The sequence below is a fragment of the Elgaria multicarinata genome, chromosome 2, assembly GCF_023053635.1.
Source record: "Elgaria multicarinata webbii isolate HBS135686 ecotype San Diego chromosome 2, rElgMul1.1.pri, whole genome shotgun sequence".
In the NCBI taxonomy this organism is placed as follows: domain Eukaryota; kingdom Metazoa; phylum Chordata; class Lepidosauria; order Squamata; family Anguidae; genus Elgaria; species Elgaria multicarinata.
The window spans coordinates 52,886,688-52,902,427 of NC_086172.1; the positions used below are offsets into that span (position 1 = coordinate 52,886,688).

At 41.2% G+C, this 15,740-nt stretch overlaps 1 protein-coding gene and 1 long non-coding RNA gene across 4 annotated transcripts in view; both read left to right on the forward strand.

Annotated features, from left to right (window-relative positions):
- Positions 1-15,740, forward strand: part of LOC134392314 (uncharacterized) — a 401,291-nt gene that overhangs the window by 300,920 nt on the left and 84,631 nt on the right. The gene's annotated exons all lie outside the window — the stretch shown is intronic.
- CACNB4 (calcium voltage-gated channel auxiliary subunit beta 4) overlaps positions 1-15,740 on the forward strand; it is a 165,204-nt gene that overhangs the window by 103,025 nt on the left and 46,439 nt on the right. For all 3 annotated transcript variants that reach the window (XR_010025040.1, XM_063116541.1, XM_063116542.1), the window contains 4 exons: positions 4,443-4,562; positions 9,863-9,985; positions 13,807-13,937; positions 15,575-15,651. Coding sequence is in view for 2 of the 3 variants with exons in the window: in XM_063116541.1 (XP_062972611.1) it covers positions 4,443-4,562; positions 9,863-9,985; positions 13,807-13,937; positions 15,575-15,651 (451 nt within the window). In the remaining variant the exon portion in view is untranslated. The remainder of the gene's footprint in view (positions 1-4,442; positions 4,563-9,862; positions 9,986-13,806; positions 13,938-15,574; positions 15,652-15,740) is intronic.

Here is a 15,740-nt window from a genome sequence, read left to right on the forward strand (position 1 = left end):
TTGTGAGTTAGAATCTCTGCATTAGGAGTGGTGAGGATAGCCCGGGAGGCAGTGCTTGACTGAGGATCTTCCTATATGCTCCTGATGCATTATTGTGTACATAGTGTAGCAGTAGCTAGGAACAAAGCCAGGATTCTTGCAGTCTATATTGTATGTGTTTATTATGCCCTTGATTTATTATCTCTCGGTCGTAATTCTTCTTTTGCCTGCCATTCAGTGTAGGTAGCCTGTAAAATAGTAGCAATAATCTCTGGCATTTTTATAGGCCTTTACATCTTCAAAGTGCTTTATGAACATTAATTAATCAGGTGTTATCTTTGTTGCGCATTCAGCCCTATATTCAAAATTCCAGCCCTCAGTTATGCACAGACTTCTGTTGTGTCCCTTGGAAGCCCTTGTCAGGAACATAGTTATTTTACAGCACAATGCTCTTACCTTAGTTCAGACAATTAGTATGATATACTTAATAGGAGAATAAGAAATTGCAGTCATGTGGCTTTTGAAATAAATTGATACCTTTTAGTGAGGTTTAACAAGACAGGCAGGGCATTCAGACATTACACTTGTCATGGGAACACAGTCTGGGTCTGTACCATGTACTCGCTAAAAGAGTAATGTGTTATGTGGCCCCTTCAGTGACCCTGTGTGTGAGGCCTGATTCCATTCAGCATACTGACTGGAATATTTCTTCACAGCTAGAGCTTTTGTCTCAGCAAGGGACTGCAAGCAACTGAGCCCTTAAGGCAGCTGGCAGGCCTAGGACTTTCAGAGACTAGCTGGAGCCCTTAAAGGACCCACAGTTATGTCTGTATCCTCATGTTCCTGCATGGCTAAGAGACAGGAGACGCTGTGAGGGAATCAAACCCAGAATCAGAGGTTATGGGGAGGGCTATATCCTAAAGTCAGAATAGTAGATGAGGTAGTGCCCAGGGTCTACTTGAAGTGGCTCATTGGACTCTAGGTCCTCTGAGGCTGGGGACATGACAGCTTCAAAGAATTTCAAAATGGTAACTTGACAATTCTGCACAGAGTTGGTTCTCTTTAAAATGCATGTGAATGCAACCTGTGCAAGTGCAAAATTGGAGGACTTTTTGGCCACAGGATTATTGCCCACAGTACAGTCATTCCAGTGTAATAAGTACAGATGATTAGTATTGTTTTCTTTTATGGGAGTAGCTAACAGTTCCATCAATTTTCAGAGAGGTAGCCTTGTTAGTCTGTTATGTGAAGAAAACAAAAATTGATATGCAAAATTAAATGCAAAAAATAGTCTGTGATAATTACATGAAGCTTAAACATATGCAAAATAAACACAATAACTGTTCACAGCACCAGTAATTGATTATAAAACAACCATCCTAGCACTGCTAAATTATTTAACACCTATAGCGGGATAGGAAGCCATTGATTCAAGCCAGAGGTGATAGAACTGAACTACTTTGTAAACTGTAATTCAGCAGTTTCATACTGGAATCTCCCTTTGAAGTTTCCCCCCCTGAAATTCAACCAATATTGATCTCACACCTTAACAAAGCTAAGCAAATTATTTTAATCTGTTTGTGCTTGAACCCACTGATGTACATTTTAAATCGTATTCCTTCCGGAGCTTCTGATAATGACACTGGAGCATACCCTGACTGAGAATCTTCTACAACCCAACAGTTCCCAGTCCATCCAATAACAGAATATATTGAAACCGCTCCCCTCCCCCATCAGTTTTAATGTGTTGAAACTAGTGTTGGCTTGCCACATTTTGAAGCAATCACAACAACCAAATCAGTTTTCTTACAGATTTCTAACAAATCAGTTAGAAATCTGTCAGTTTTCTAACAGATCAGATGTATCAGATCTGTTAGAAAAGAAGTCTAATCAAACCTAAATTTGACCAAGCCATTCTGAAGAGACACCACAGTATGCCACCAGTTCAAGGGATGGGTGGGCAAATGACTCCGACTTCTAAAATCCTGTGCCCAAGGCCTATAATGTTTTTTGGATGCAGTAAGGTTCCTTTTCAGCCCTGCTTAAATGGGCCTTGAAGGCCGATTTGGCTATGGGACATTCTGTTTACTGCTGTTGACTGTCTTTTTTTTAGCTTCTCTGGTTTGCACAGCTTCAGAGGGCCCAGTTAGACAGCTTCACGCTTTAAAAAGCACTTTGGTTATTTTGCTGTCGAATAAACATCTAACCACTGCTTATCTCAGCAACAGGAAGAGTGGTTTTAAATGGACTTCTTTAAAAATAGACTCCATTTAGTCATTTATCTTCCTTTTCTTTTTTTCTTTTTACTTCTGTATTTTCCACTTCCTTCTTTTCTGTCCATGTTCAGTTCTAAAATTTGCTATAAAATGTAATGCCTCTTTAGCATTGTCAGTTTCTGGGTGATACAATTGTAGGTTTTGATAGACAACAAACCTGCTATATTATAAGGTACTTAATCATGCTGCCATTGTAGATATGTAAGGCATTAGCAGCATAGATTTCAAGTAAACGACTAAACTAGTGATGTGTGAGAAAAACCCATCTCACCATTAGAACTGGATGGAAAGTAATAATACTGTGAAGATTTTACAGATGATAGTTTTTGTTTCATGCTCAAAATGCACTAATATTGGTGAACAGTAACACCTGATTAGGCTGAAAATGCCAGATGAGCAAATTAGTGCAAAGTCTGATAGCAACAACTGAAGTGCCATCCTAAGCAAGATGATCAGGACAGAGTTAGACAATTCTGTATCCCATTTGTTTCTAAACATCCACAATACAATTTTTGCCAGTGCAAATGATGCATCAATTCTAGATGCCCTGGTTCAATCCCTGGCATCTTCAGGTAGGACTGGGAAAGAAACCTGCATGAAAGCACAGAGAACCGCTGCCAGTCAGTGCAGACAGAACTGAGCTAGATGGACCCATGGCCTGACTTGGTAGCTGTCTATGTAAATAGGACAAGAGATCAAGTCTCAGCCCTAGAGAACCTGCAATCTAAAATGGGATGGGATGTCAAACACCACAGATGGCCCTCTGCCTACTCTATCCACTCCCCACTTTTACTAGATATATTTTGTGCTTGTTTTTCTTACACCTTTTTCTCTGTAATACTCAAAAATGTGCAGAACTAAATAGGAAGTACACTTATAGGAATTCCCTCATGATGAAACGCATTAAAACACACACAGACACACACACAGTCTCAGAGATTGTGTCCATTGTTTTTTGCTGAAATCTCCCACTGTTTCTCTGTCTGAACATCCATGTCCTCTTTCTTACACAAATTCACTTTCTGTGGCATTCCTTGGTTTTGTTCAGTAGCTACACACACTTTGGTTAGAGAGAGGGGGAGCTTTTATTCTTAAAGTTTCATTTTGGAGAATTATACTGTTCATTTATAAAACTAGCCTCAGTATCCCAACTTAAATCCAATGGTCTACAGCAGTGGTTCTCAACCTTCCTAATGCCGCGACCCTTTAATACAGTTCCTCATGTTGTGGTGACCCCCAACCATAAAATTATTTTCGTTCTTCTCTATACGATCCATTGTCATGGGATGGTTTGCTAATGAAAATAATACATAACAATAGCTTTAATAATACAAAAGATGATACATGACATAGTTCAGTCAATACAGTTTCCTAAGACCATCGGAAATATGTGTTTTCCGATGGTCTTAGGCAACCCCTGTGAAAGGGTCATTCGATCCCCAAAGGGGTCCCGACCCACAGGTTGAGAACCGCTGGTTTACAGAATGAGGGGGGCCAGTGGTCTGTTTTGCCAGGCATCCTGGGGGGCGGGGAGGAAAACAAATATGCATTTCCTTTCTTTGCAGACGGACATACACTGTACCGAAATTTGAACACAGGCAAGATTCTGGGTGCCTTTACCGTTCACATCTAAGAATGCAATCCTATACAAACTTACCAAGGAAAAATACCCATTGAGTAAACATGCATAGGATTTCAAAGCATGTAAAAAATGTGCCTACGAATAATATAATTTATTGAATGAATTTTATTGAGCTGTGTTATGCCCTGATTAAATCTGAAACTATGTAACCTTTTGATAATGGGATGGGCTCTATTCTAACATGATTTAAATCTTGTAATAGATTGCCGCACTGTATCTAATGCTGCTAACTTTATGATGCACATATATAAGGGGCAATGCAAGAAGATCTGCATTTTCTGAAAAAAAAAGAAAATATTTCCCATGTTTGAATTTGTTTCCGTAACATAAAAACAGAGTAGGAAATAACCCGAAAAGGCTACTCCTTTTGGGGGTGGGGGCAGAAAGGAATCTGCACACATACGTCTTGGTTGAAATAATAAATAAAACATAAAGATGAAATGTGGTTAAAAATAAATCGATGACCTTGGGTAATTTTTCTGCATATTCGGCTTTTTTCTGTACTCTATCCATCATTTTTGTTAATAATGTCCTTTTCTTTCTAGGGATCAGCAGATTCATACACAAGTAGACCATCGGATTCTGATGTATCTCTGGAGGAGGACAGGGAAGCAATCCGCCAGGAAAGAGAACAACAAGCGGCTATTCAGCTTGAAAGAGCAAAGGTGCCCCTCTTACCCCCTTCTCTCTCTCTCTCTCTCTCTCTCTCTCTCTCTCTCTCTCTCTCTCTCTCTCACACACACACACACACACACACACACACACACACACACACACAGAGGAGATGCTAATGCGGTGAGGTATCCAATTGCAGGTTTGGCAATTTCCTGGGGAAAACTGTGGTTTTGAACACTGAACTAGTAATTACCCCTTTAGTCAGAGGCTTCCTTGTATTTACTAAAGCTGTATTTACACACACTCTTGTGCCCAATGGGGGCAGCCATCTTTTGTTCCCAAGAATGCCCCTAGGAATGACACCTCTGGGGCATATTCTGTTACAGGAATGTGGTTGGGCTGTGAAAAGCAGTGGCAAGACTTTTTTTTTTACTGTAAAAAAAATAAAGACAAACCCTCACAGCTGCCTTGTATTTAAAGGCACGACACACACTCCTGCCCAAAATTTGCCCCCTCCTCAAAGATTAATCCAATCTTTGGAGGGTGGCTTTGCTCCATCCTCAAACTTACAAGAATCCAACACAAGTAGTTACCCCTTTACAGAGAGTCCCTGGCATTTACTGAGAAATATGGGGGAAATTACATTATTATTATGCAAATGAAAAATTACTGAAACATATTTTTTGCAATTTAATTATCATTTTCCCCATAGTGATAGGGCCTGTTTTAAATTAAATTAACCAGAGGGAGGGCTACACCGCACAATAAAAAAAAGAAAGAAAAGAAAAGAAAACAAGAAAAAGCAGAGATGCAAGATTTTATTTTATTTTTGACAAGCTGTTTTTCAAATTCAGATTTCCAACATCTGTGTTCTTCCCTTAAGGAAGATGCCAGATGTCAAAACGTGTTAAGAAATTTGAAAAAAAAAATCACCCCACAACCCATCAGTTTGTCAAAAAAAAATCTCACACCTATAGACTGATTTTTTCTCCATTTATGTATTTTCAATTAAAATGAAAAAGATCAGCTGGGAACAATATGTTGTTGCCTTGGTGGCTCCAATGACTAAAAACTAATTTCTGAGGGATTTAATAGCTTGTTTGGTGATGAAAGTTAGCAAGTATAGCAAACATAGGAGAACTGCTAGATTCAGAAATGGTTTCAATGAATGTTGGGGCCAACATTCATTGATAGTTGCCAGTTTTTTGGTCGGTCCGGCAGGGGTCAGCTAACCCAGGGGTGGCCAGAACCTAGATATGCAATACTGGTGAATCTCTTGGCTCTTTTGCAGGAGATCGGCAAAGATTTCTGACTTCCAAAAACAGCAACAGATTGATTCCTTCCCACTGTCCCACATTATTATACTAAATTATACTGCTGAAACGAAGAAGGTTTGGAGTAACTAGGAATGGGCTTTTGTATGCAAGGAGTGTGGGCTCTATTCAGTTCTGGTAAAGTAAACACATTCCTGGGCTCAGAATTCTTTCATTCTCTGTATTTCTTTTGCACTAGGCTCCAGTTGCTGGGTCTCAGGGTTCTAGTAAAAAGCAAAGTAGATCCTGCAAGTCTGAAGTCTGCTCACCTCTAGATTTAATCTGCTGCCAGGCAAGCATGTGTAACTGCCTCAAACTCCTGCACAGATTTTTCCCTGCAAAGCCTTGGACAGGATTTTGCTGGACAAGGTTTTCTTCTTCAAGCATGTTTATAAAGTTAAATGATTATTTTGCATCTTTCTTAAACAAAGAAAAACAATCCATTTAATAGAACAAAAACAAAAAATCTCCCTTAGATGATGAACGTAGCGTACTAATAGTTTCATGCCAGGAGGGATGTTTCATCAGGTATTGCAGTCCCGAGCCATGTATGTCTGTATAGGTCAAAACCAGCACCTTGAATGGGGCTCAGAAACAAACAGGCAGCCAGTGCAAGCAGGCCAAAATCAGTGTTAGATGTTCAGACCATCTTTTCCCCACTATCAATCTGGCTGCCACATTTTTCACAAGCTGTAGTTTCTGGACTGTCTTCAAAGGCAGCCTCAAGTGGAGTACAATGCACTAATCTATCTTGGAGGTTACTAGAGCACAGACAACTGTAGTCAGGTTATCCCTGTCCAGATAGGGGCATAGCTGGGCCATCAACTAAAGTTGGTAGAAGGCAACTGAGACTCTGGTGACAAAAGATGACTCTAGGAAAACCTCCAAGTTACAAATCTGGTTCTTCAAGGGATGTACAACCCAATCTAGAACAGGTTGAACACCCTCCATCTGGTCAGCAGAACCATCCACTAACAGCATCTCAGTCTTGTCTGGATTGAGTTTCATTTATTAGCCCTCATCCAGGCCATTGCCACAGCCAGGCACTGATCTAGCATATTCATAGCCTTATTTAATAAAGATGAAAAGGAGAATTAAGGCTGCCTGTCATCAACATACTGATGACAGCACACTCCAAAGTTCCGGATGACCACACTCAAAGGTTTCATATAGGTGTTGAATAGCATGGGGCCCCAAAACCAACCCCAGCAGAACCCCATGCTGGAAAATCCATAGGGCCAGGCAATATTCCCTAAGAACCACCATCTGGAGCTGACCATCGTAGGAACGAAACTACTGCAATGCAGTACCTCCCACTCTGAATTCTGACAGTCTTCCCAAAAAGACAACATGATCGATGCTATTGAAAGCCAGTGCAAGTTCAAGGAGAATCAGCAAAGTCACAATCCCCCTGACTCTCTCCTGACATAGGTCATCATACCAAGGCTGTTTCCAAGCCAAAACCCCAAATGAAATGGATCCAGATAAACAGTCTCATCCAAGAACGTTTGGAGCTGGTTGGCAACCACCCCCTTGCCCAGGAAAGGAACATTTGCCACCGGCCTAAAATTATTAAGATTTTATGTGTCCAGGGAGAGTTTCTTTAGGAGTGGTTTCACCACTGCTTCTTTCAGGCAGCCTGGGACCACTTCCTCTGTCAAGGAGGCAGTAATCACCTCCCTGCCCCAACCGGCTATTCCATCTCTGCCAGTTTGTATAAGCCAAGAGGGGCAAGTATCCCATATGGAAGCTGTACTAACTGAAACTCATCCAAGAAAACTAAACAAGGCTGTGCTCTGGATTCTTCATCTGATTCACCTGCTATAACACTGGAGTCTTAAGGCCTGGAGGATGCAAGAGATTTTATCCTGGAAGTGCCTAGCAAATTTATTACAATGGGTATCAGATGGGTTGACCGTGTCCTTAGAGACAGCAAGTAATAAGCCCCATATAACCCTGAAAAGCTCCACTGGGTAGCACACAGAGTATTCAATAGAGGCAACAAGATACCTATAAAGTCAGATACCTATAAAACCTTACATGCAATAGGGAAGCCCTGTACATGGGTAGAGGACAGGGTGAGGGGAGGGGAGGGGCAGGTCTGTGGAAGAGCACATGATTTACATATTGAAGGCCCTAGGCATAGTTCTTTTTAACCAGAGAACAAAGTTGTGTAAGGTGTAATTGATCCACAATGGTCTCTTATGAAGTGATATAGGAAGTAAAGGTTTGAAACCAGAGGTGGTAAACCTGTCACTGGACTCCCAACCTCCCTAGCCAGCATGGCCAAGAGTCAGGGATGATGGGGGTTGTAGTCAAAAGCCTGGCGGGTCAGCAGTTGCCCATCTCTGCAATAAGGAATGGGGGGGATTGCTTCTGCTGTGGTTAAGATAAGACAGAATCTTCTATTTTTTGCTTCTAAAAATAACATGTAAACAACTGCAGACTAGTGGTGAGTCCAAAACATCTGGAGTGCCAAAGGTTCCCCATCCCTTCTTTATAAACCAGGATTTGGGGGATCCTGTGCCACTCATTGGGGGCACTGGCCAGTAATGCAAATCTGTTCAAGAAACCAATGCAGTGAATTTGTAAAGAATTGTAATATCTGTGGCTATCAGGGAGAAAAGGAAGGTGCTTCTGTTGCTGTTCCTAAACTTTAGATTGAAGAAAAGTCCAGGATGAGTGGTACTTCTGGTTGTGGTTCATATTCTGGCAAAGGGAGGACACTGTTAGGTCAATCACTGATCTGGATCACACCCTGACCTGAAACATATTGGGTTGAATCCTCTGGAGCTCTTGTGTGTATGGAAGGGCCTTTGATCCAGTGGAATCTTCCACAAATGGAAGGAAGGGAAGAAGATATTCACCTATTCCCTCTTCCTGCTGCAGCCCTCCCATGCCACCTCCTGTGCTGTTCAATAAACAGAAGGTATCCTCCTGTCTGTCAAAAGTGTCCCAATTTTTGGCAGGGGGGTGGGAGAATCACCTCCATCCCCTTTCCTTTACAAGAGCAGCCTGTTCTGTGCATAGAACTCAGCTCATAAATCTGTGGATCCAACATATTCCCTGGAAATTAATAACTTGATTTTAAAATCAATGAATTTATAGGTTTATAATGAACACCTATAGGATCAGGGTAAAGGACAGATATGTTCTACTCACTTAAGTAACACCAAAGTTGCTTAGCATTTTCTGACAAGTTAGCATGTGAGAGCAGTGGTGATATTCACAGGTTTCTGGAGGGACTATCAGAACACACTGCATTTCAATGGAGTTTGGTTCACACATCAAGTCATCATCAAGTGCTGAGTAATCAGGTGATATGCATAACCCTGTCAGCAAGTCCTTAGAGAAGAAGTAAGGAAGACATGAGGCTTCAAAAACATCCTGTATCTGCTAAGACCATGGGGCAGCTTTCTAGCCTCTTGTTGAAATACATGTGATTTTGGAGAATGGAGTGCAAACTCAGCTTTTTTGGTTAGGTTAAAATAGTGCTAATTTTGTATAAGACCCCCAGCGGACTTGACCAATCCATCCTTGGTGTCAGGAATTCTGGCTATGGAGGTTTGGTGGATCTTAAACTAGCATCACGGGTGCAGAACCTCAGGACCAGGGTCTCAATCCAGACCTCCTGGGGTTCCCCAGAAGACCACGCCCCCTTTCCCCTGAACACCAATCATTTGCTGGTTTCCCAACTTTTGTGCAGTTTCTTTCCCCATTCTAAAAGTTTGAACTGCTTCTCTTAAGGCTTAGCTGCTGGCAGTAAGAGCTTTAAGCTAAATTGGCCACATGTCTTTTGCCTTTGATTCCACCCACCACTGGCAAACAGCCCCAAGATCTTCTCCAAAATGGAACTCAGCCCTTGGGCTAAAAGAGGTTCTGCACCCCGACCTAGAAGAAGGGTTGCAGCCTCTGCATTGTAAACCTGTGCTGTCTTGTACCCAAGTAGCCCCCTTTCCCTTGCTTCCTTCTGCTTTGCATGACTAGTTACTGCCCATTCCTGCCCCTGTGTAACAGAAGTGTATTTCTGTTCCCAGTCAAAACCTGTAGCATTTGCTGTGAAGACAAATGTGAGCTACTGTGGAGCACTGGATGAAGATGTTCCTGTACCAAGCACTGCCATCTCTTTTGATGCTAAGGATTTTCTACACATTAAAGAGGTAACTACACCATGTAATTCTTCTTATCTGCCAGTAGCTTGAGCCTGAACAGTTAGCTTTGAGCTATGAAAGATACGAAACTGAAACTGAAGACAGTAGCATCCACAATCACTCATCCTGATCAACACTTTAAACAGCATTGAGGACAACTTTGGAATTCCAGGCCAGTGAAGCAACATTTCGGATCTTAAACTCATTCATACTTGTTAGAATCGTGCGTTATGTGTTGTGTTATCTTATCAAAACTTGAACAGTAGTTAAATGAACAGAATGGACCCCTACACTGCAAGACTGGCATCGTTGAAAGACGTAGAATTGAATAGGAAACCACGTGGTAAAAATGTGTAGAATGGCATCCATATGCTTTCGCTTTGGGGTAGCTATCATGCCACAAAGGTTAACGTAAGAATTGGGCTTCAGTTCCATGTATCTCTTCATAGTCAAGTGGTACCTGAGAATTTCTTTCTGGCGTGGTTTAATTGCCTGCTTTGCTTGCAATTTACTTGTTTCTGGGTTACCAAACTGCAATCCATTCCTTCGTTGTGGTGACCCCCATGCACGTTGCTGCTAATTGAATGTATTTTACCAGTATTATATATAGTTGCTTCCATTTAATTATCATTCATATAGTGTAGCATTGATCTTAACTGTGGTAGAATGTTTGTGTGACTGAAGACCATTCGCCTCCCCAACCATTACTAGATAGGAATTCAGCATTTCCTATTATTTCTGAGATGTATTAAATGTATTTTCCAAGGTACAAATCTATATCACTTACAGCATGACTGAATGCATGTTTATTTGGAAGTTTAATGGTGGCTACTCCCCCCAAATGTGCATAGAATTGTAACCTGAATGACCTGGTTTCAACTTCTGATCTTGGAATGAAGCAGGTCATGAATATGCATGCACCATTCAGTGGTGGTACCAGGAAAAATGCTAGGTGGGAGCAGAGAAGGGTCAACGTTTTTCAGAAGTGGGGAGGCAAATTTTGTCTCATGTGTTGGATTTCTGAAAGAGAAATAATGGTACATTCCACATTAACACTCCTACCCTAAACATATTCTCTGAAATGTGTCCTGTTGTTTTGGAAGGAATTTACTTTCAAGTAAGCATGCTTAGGATTGCAGACTTACATTAATTTATAGTTTATGATTCAGTTACGAGTGTATGTGAAAAGTTCCTTTTCTTCAAGAAACTAGAGGGAGCCAGCAGTTGGGGTGAGAGGTGGTTAGGGGCAACCTACTTGTTTAGAAGGGCTCTTGCCCCTTATCTCCCCCCTTCCCTGGAGTTTCCTGTGGCACTGTTAAGGATAGTTGTGACTCTTCACTAAAACACGAGATTTATCTTACGTATTCAACTCACTGTCCTCCATTACAGGGTCTATATGCATGGTTGCTTTTAAGAGGATATCAGTTTACTAGAACAACTTGATGTCTGACATTGAGCTGGGCATTTTTATGTGTAAAGCAACATATACACAAATCTTTTCCCTCATGGGTGGCATAGGAGTTGGATCAGGGGAGATGGAAAAATGGTTAACCACCCTTCCCCATTTCCCCCCACTGCTTAAACTCACAATCTCCGGGGCTGCTTTTGATTAAACAAAACTATCACAAAACATCAGTGAGAAGATGTGTTTCACATCTAGTTTGGGCCTCAGGCAAGGTCACTTTGGCGACAACCTGAAATGTCAGCAAGAATGGATGACTCCGTATTCAAGATGTCTCATCTGTCACCCGTCGGACTATATATTATGCACTTTTAAAACAGATTAAGTGACAACAATTATTGGCAATGCATAAACATCCCAGGCTCGGCAACCAATAGGAGGGAAATGTACTTCTTCCACCTACACTGAAGATTCAGATATGCCTTGAAGAACATATGGAAGGTGCTTTGTAATGAGAGTAACCTTGCTATTCATGCCGCGTCTCTTCAACTTAACTGTGGAAATAAGATAGGGATTTTTACCATTTTTCTAAAGAAATCTAGTAGCCCACTTCCCAGATGCCGTAAACACCCACCCTACCAACTAATGAATATGTGAATTGTACTCCTAACAACACTCCAATCCAATCCAAGAACCTACTTAGCTATTGAACCTTGCAATTGTCTTGTATGTCCCTATTCTTCATCTTTTCTGCGTCGTCCATTCTTTGTTACCTATATCGGTGTTCTAATTTCCCGTTTTCCTATATATCTATTTTATACACTTTTTTTGGTCTGAAAATAAGTAACAAGAAAAAAACTGCCCCTCTCTGGTTTATTTATTTGCATTGTGCATTACTCATTGTGAATTCGTTTTTCCATTGGGGGTGTGTGTATGGGAAAGGGAAAGGGAGAAAAATTGTGTCCGGGGGAGCATTGGCAGGTGGGATTGGGTGTTGGAGAAGGCTAGAATGGAAGCAAGAGGGAAAGCACCACATAGGTACATAATTTGATCCCTCCTGAGATATGTGATTATATATTTGGGACAAGCCTAGGATATTTTGTGGCCTTGGAAAAAACTCTATTGCATATATCTACATTAAGATCGTCAGCTGAGGCTCTCCTCCATATGCCCCTGCCAAATAAGGCGAAGTGGGTGGCTACAAGAGGCCTTTTCAGTGGTGGCACCCCATTTGTGAAACTCTCATTATGGTCTTTCTGGTGCCAGATGAAGACCTTTTTATTCTCACAGGCATTTTAATAACTATTTCTGTTCTGCTGCTGGTTTTAATGTTTTTTTATGTGCTGGATTGGTTTTATTCTGGGCTTCTGTTTTTTTTTAAATAAAAGTTTGCTTTTTAAACCTTTTAATGTGTTATACACTTCCCAGAGAATGTTGGTTATTGGGCTTTTTAAGAGTACAGTAAATAAATAAATAAATAAATCTTGACATCTGCAGTAAAGGGGTGAACATGGAGATAAGCTGGAGGGTATGTGCGAAGACTGGGAGGTGAAGAAAAGCAGGCTTCATACAGGCATACCTTCATGTGCAGATTTTTCTGATATGGGATGAGCAATGCCCCCCCCCCCCGCCATTGCTCCTATAGTATCATACATATAGCTTCTAGATCCAGTGTCTTCTCCCTCCTCGCCAATGCTTCAGGGTGGTCTGTCTGCTATGGGTTTGCTTGTTTTTCAATCACCATGCATTTGTGTTTGTTACTGTGCCTGTTTGGAGCTATTTACATTTTTAAAATCACTCCAAGAACTGTGGGAGGGGTGGTTTTGTGATAGACACAAAGGCCAGTCAATCAATACTGTGCAAATGCAACTTTTTCTGCAAGCCAGAAAAAGAGGTCTCTTCTTGGTCCAGGTGCCAAAACAGTGGCAAGTGTATTTCCACAACAGAGTCAGTGGTAATATGTATATCCATCTGTACACATCCTTATTTGCCCTTAATAAACCTATGTTAAGAGCTTATTCAAATGATCCAGAAGTTCCAAATGGAACTGTACCACCTCAGAATGAATATGAAGAACTTCATTTTTTGCTCTCAAGTCAAATTCTCACTGCATATGGAAAGCTAACATGTCAGCTACTCTTTGCACCCAGGCTAAACGATTGGTGTTGAGGGAGGAAATGAAGGGGTGTGACATCACGTTTCAACCAATTTCCTCCATCCACCTCCTTGGAAACTGCCCCCACTTGCTACCTGGCCATTACTTGATAGTGTGTATCATGTTTGATGGATAAGTCCATTATGAGGAGCAGGCAAATAGCTTTTATGGATGTATATTGATAGTGGAGGGAGCTAGTAGGAGAAGGCAGATGCATACTAAGTGGGAGGAAGTGAGAATGAAAGATTCAAATTAATAACTTCTTTGTTACAGAAATATAATAATGACTGGTGGATAGGAAGATTAGTTAAAGAAGGCTGTGAGATTGGCTTCATCCCAAGCCCACTAAGGCTGGAGAACATTCGGATCCAGCAGGAGCAGAAGAGAGGGCGTTTTCACGGAGGGTAAGGGAGAGCATTTGCTTTGTCATAACCAAATTTTGGAGCTTATTTTGCGTTATTACCTAATTTAACTTTTTTAAAATAAGATGTTCAATGCTTGCAACTCTTAAAATGTGGCTCTTCTCTACTGACACATCCAAAAATTGCTAAGAAATGAGTCAAAGATGGCAATGTAATCTGGACTGGTAAATGAATGGCTTCAGCCTAGTCTTCATGTAGGATCAAATCAATCCAGTAATCATCCATGGATCCTAAAAGTGCACTGTACATGTATCCTAAAGGTTCATGAATTAAGTGGAACATTCAGAAATATTGCTGTAATCTCTCTGTGAGGTTTAAGTCTTCAATAAGGCTGGAGTCCTTGTTGAATGTGGGTAGATTTAGGAATAGTTTTGGAATGCCTGGGCAAGCAGGTCTCTGTCAGAAGTTCCCACAGGAGTAGCTTGCTCACTCCCTGTCTTGGCCTTGAAACTGTTGGTTCTCTGGGAACTGATACAGTGTTTACAAAGGTGGGGGTCCACTTGTTGAAGGAGTCACTCAGATGGTAGCGTCATCTTGGTGGGCTGAACAGTGCAGCCCTAGGCATGGGTTACATGTCAGAGAACCTGTCTGTCAAGTGGCTTTGAACAAGCCTTTATAAGCTGGAGCAAAAACTGAAGAGCTTTTGCTAGAATCATCTTTCGATGCAAGGCCTGAAATCCCTCCTGCTTAGATCCATCTATGTTTGGGACTTTGAAAGCACTCTACACATGGACTCTTTCTATTTGGACTTTGGATTTCTAAGGACTGTTCCATGAAAAGTACGGTGAGGCTTTTCATAGACTTGCATTTGCTATGGATTGAGTGTTTGTGGAAGACTCAGGTGGCAGGGAGTTGCCGGTGCTAAGCAGAAGCATGGGACTCCTGTGCCGGAGACTTTACCTTCTCTTTAATCATGTTTACTGGGTCAGCTCAGCATTCGGCAGGCTGAGTTTTGTGGTGCATGATCTTGTTGAGTTGTTGAGTTTTTGAGCAAACCTTGCAGCAAAAAGAACAATCTTATAGAACCTATACAAACCTTGCAGCAAAAAGAAGGACAGTCTTATAGAAGAATTACTTGATACATATGAGTGGGAGAAAGAAATCAATGTCTTGTCAAAGAAAAGCATTTGCGGCTTGGGTTATATTGCAAGGAGCTCACAATACAAATCTGTCCTGTTTAGCCAGATTTTAAGATGAGGAAAATTAGCAAAGTCAGTTCAATTCTGTGTCACTGCAAAATCAGGGCACAACAAAATTGACTATTAGGTGGTCTTTGCAGAAAACTGTGTTCTGCTGGATAATTGGAAGCAAACAGAATGATCATCTACACTCAAACACAAACTGCCAACCGCTGGTTAGGCTCAGGAACTGTAATGTAGCACTTCCAAGACTAGTGGCAGCAATAACTATCAATCTCTGCCTTAAAGTTACCCTTCAAATATAGGATGCCTTCATGTTCTTCCTCTTAGTTTGTCCAAAGTGCTGCCCATTTTGCATTTTTATCCAGTTTGATCGAGAATGGATAGAGACCTTCAATTAAATTTGAACACTATTGAAGGCCTTTTGACCTTCATCTTCTGATTGCTCCAAGTATTGAATGGAGATTCTTTTCATCATAGGAAATCGAGTGGAAATTCTTCTTCAAGCCTTGGAGAAATGGTGTCTGGCACATTTCGAGCTACACCCACTTCTACTGGTGAGTTTCCATATCTCTTAAAGGACATAATTTCACTTTTAAACTTCATTTTGAATTGTAAGGTGGGACAATTTATTGGGCAGTTGTAG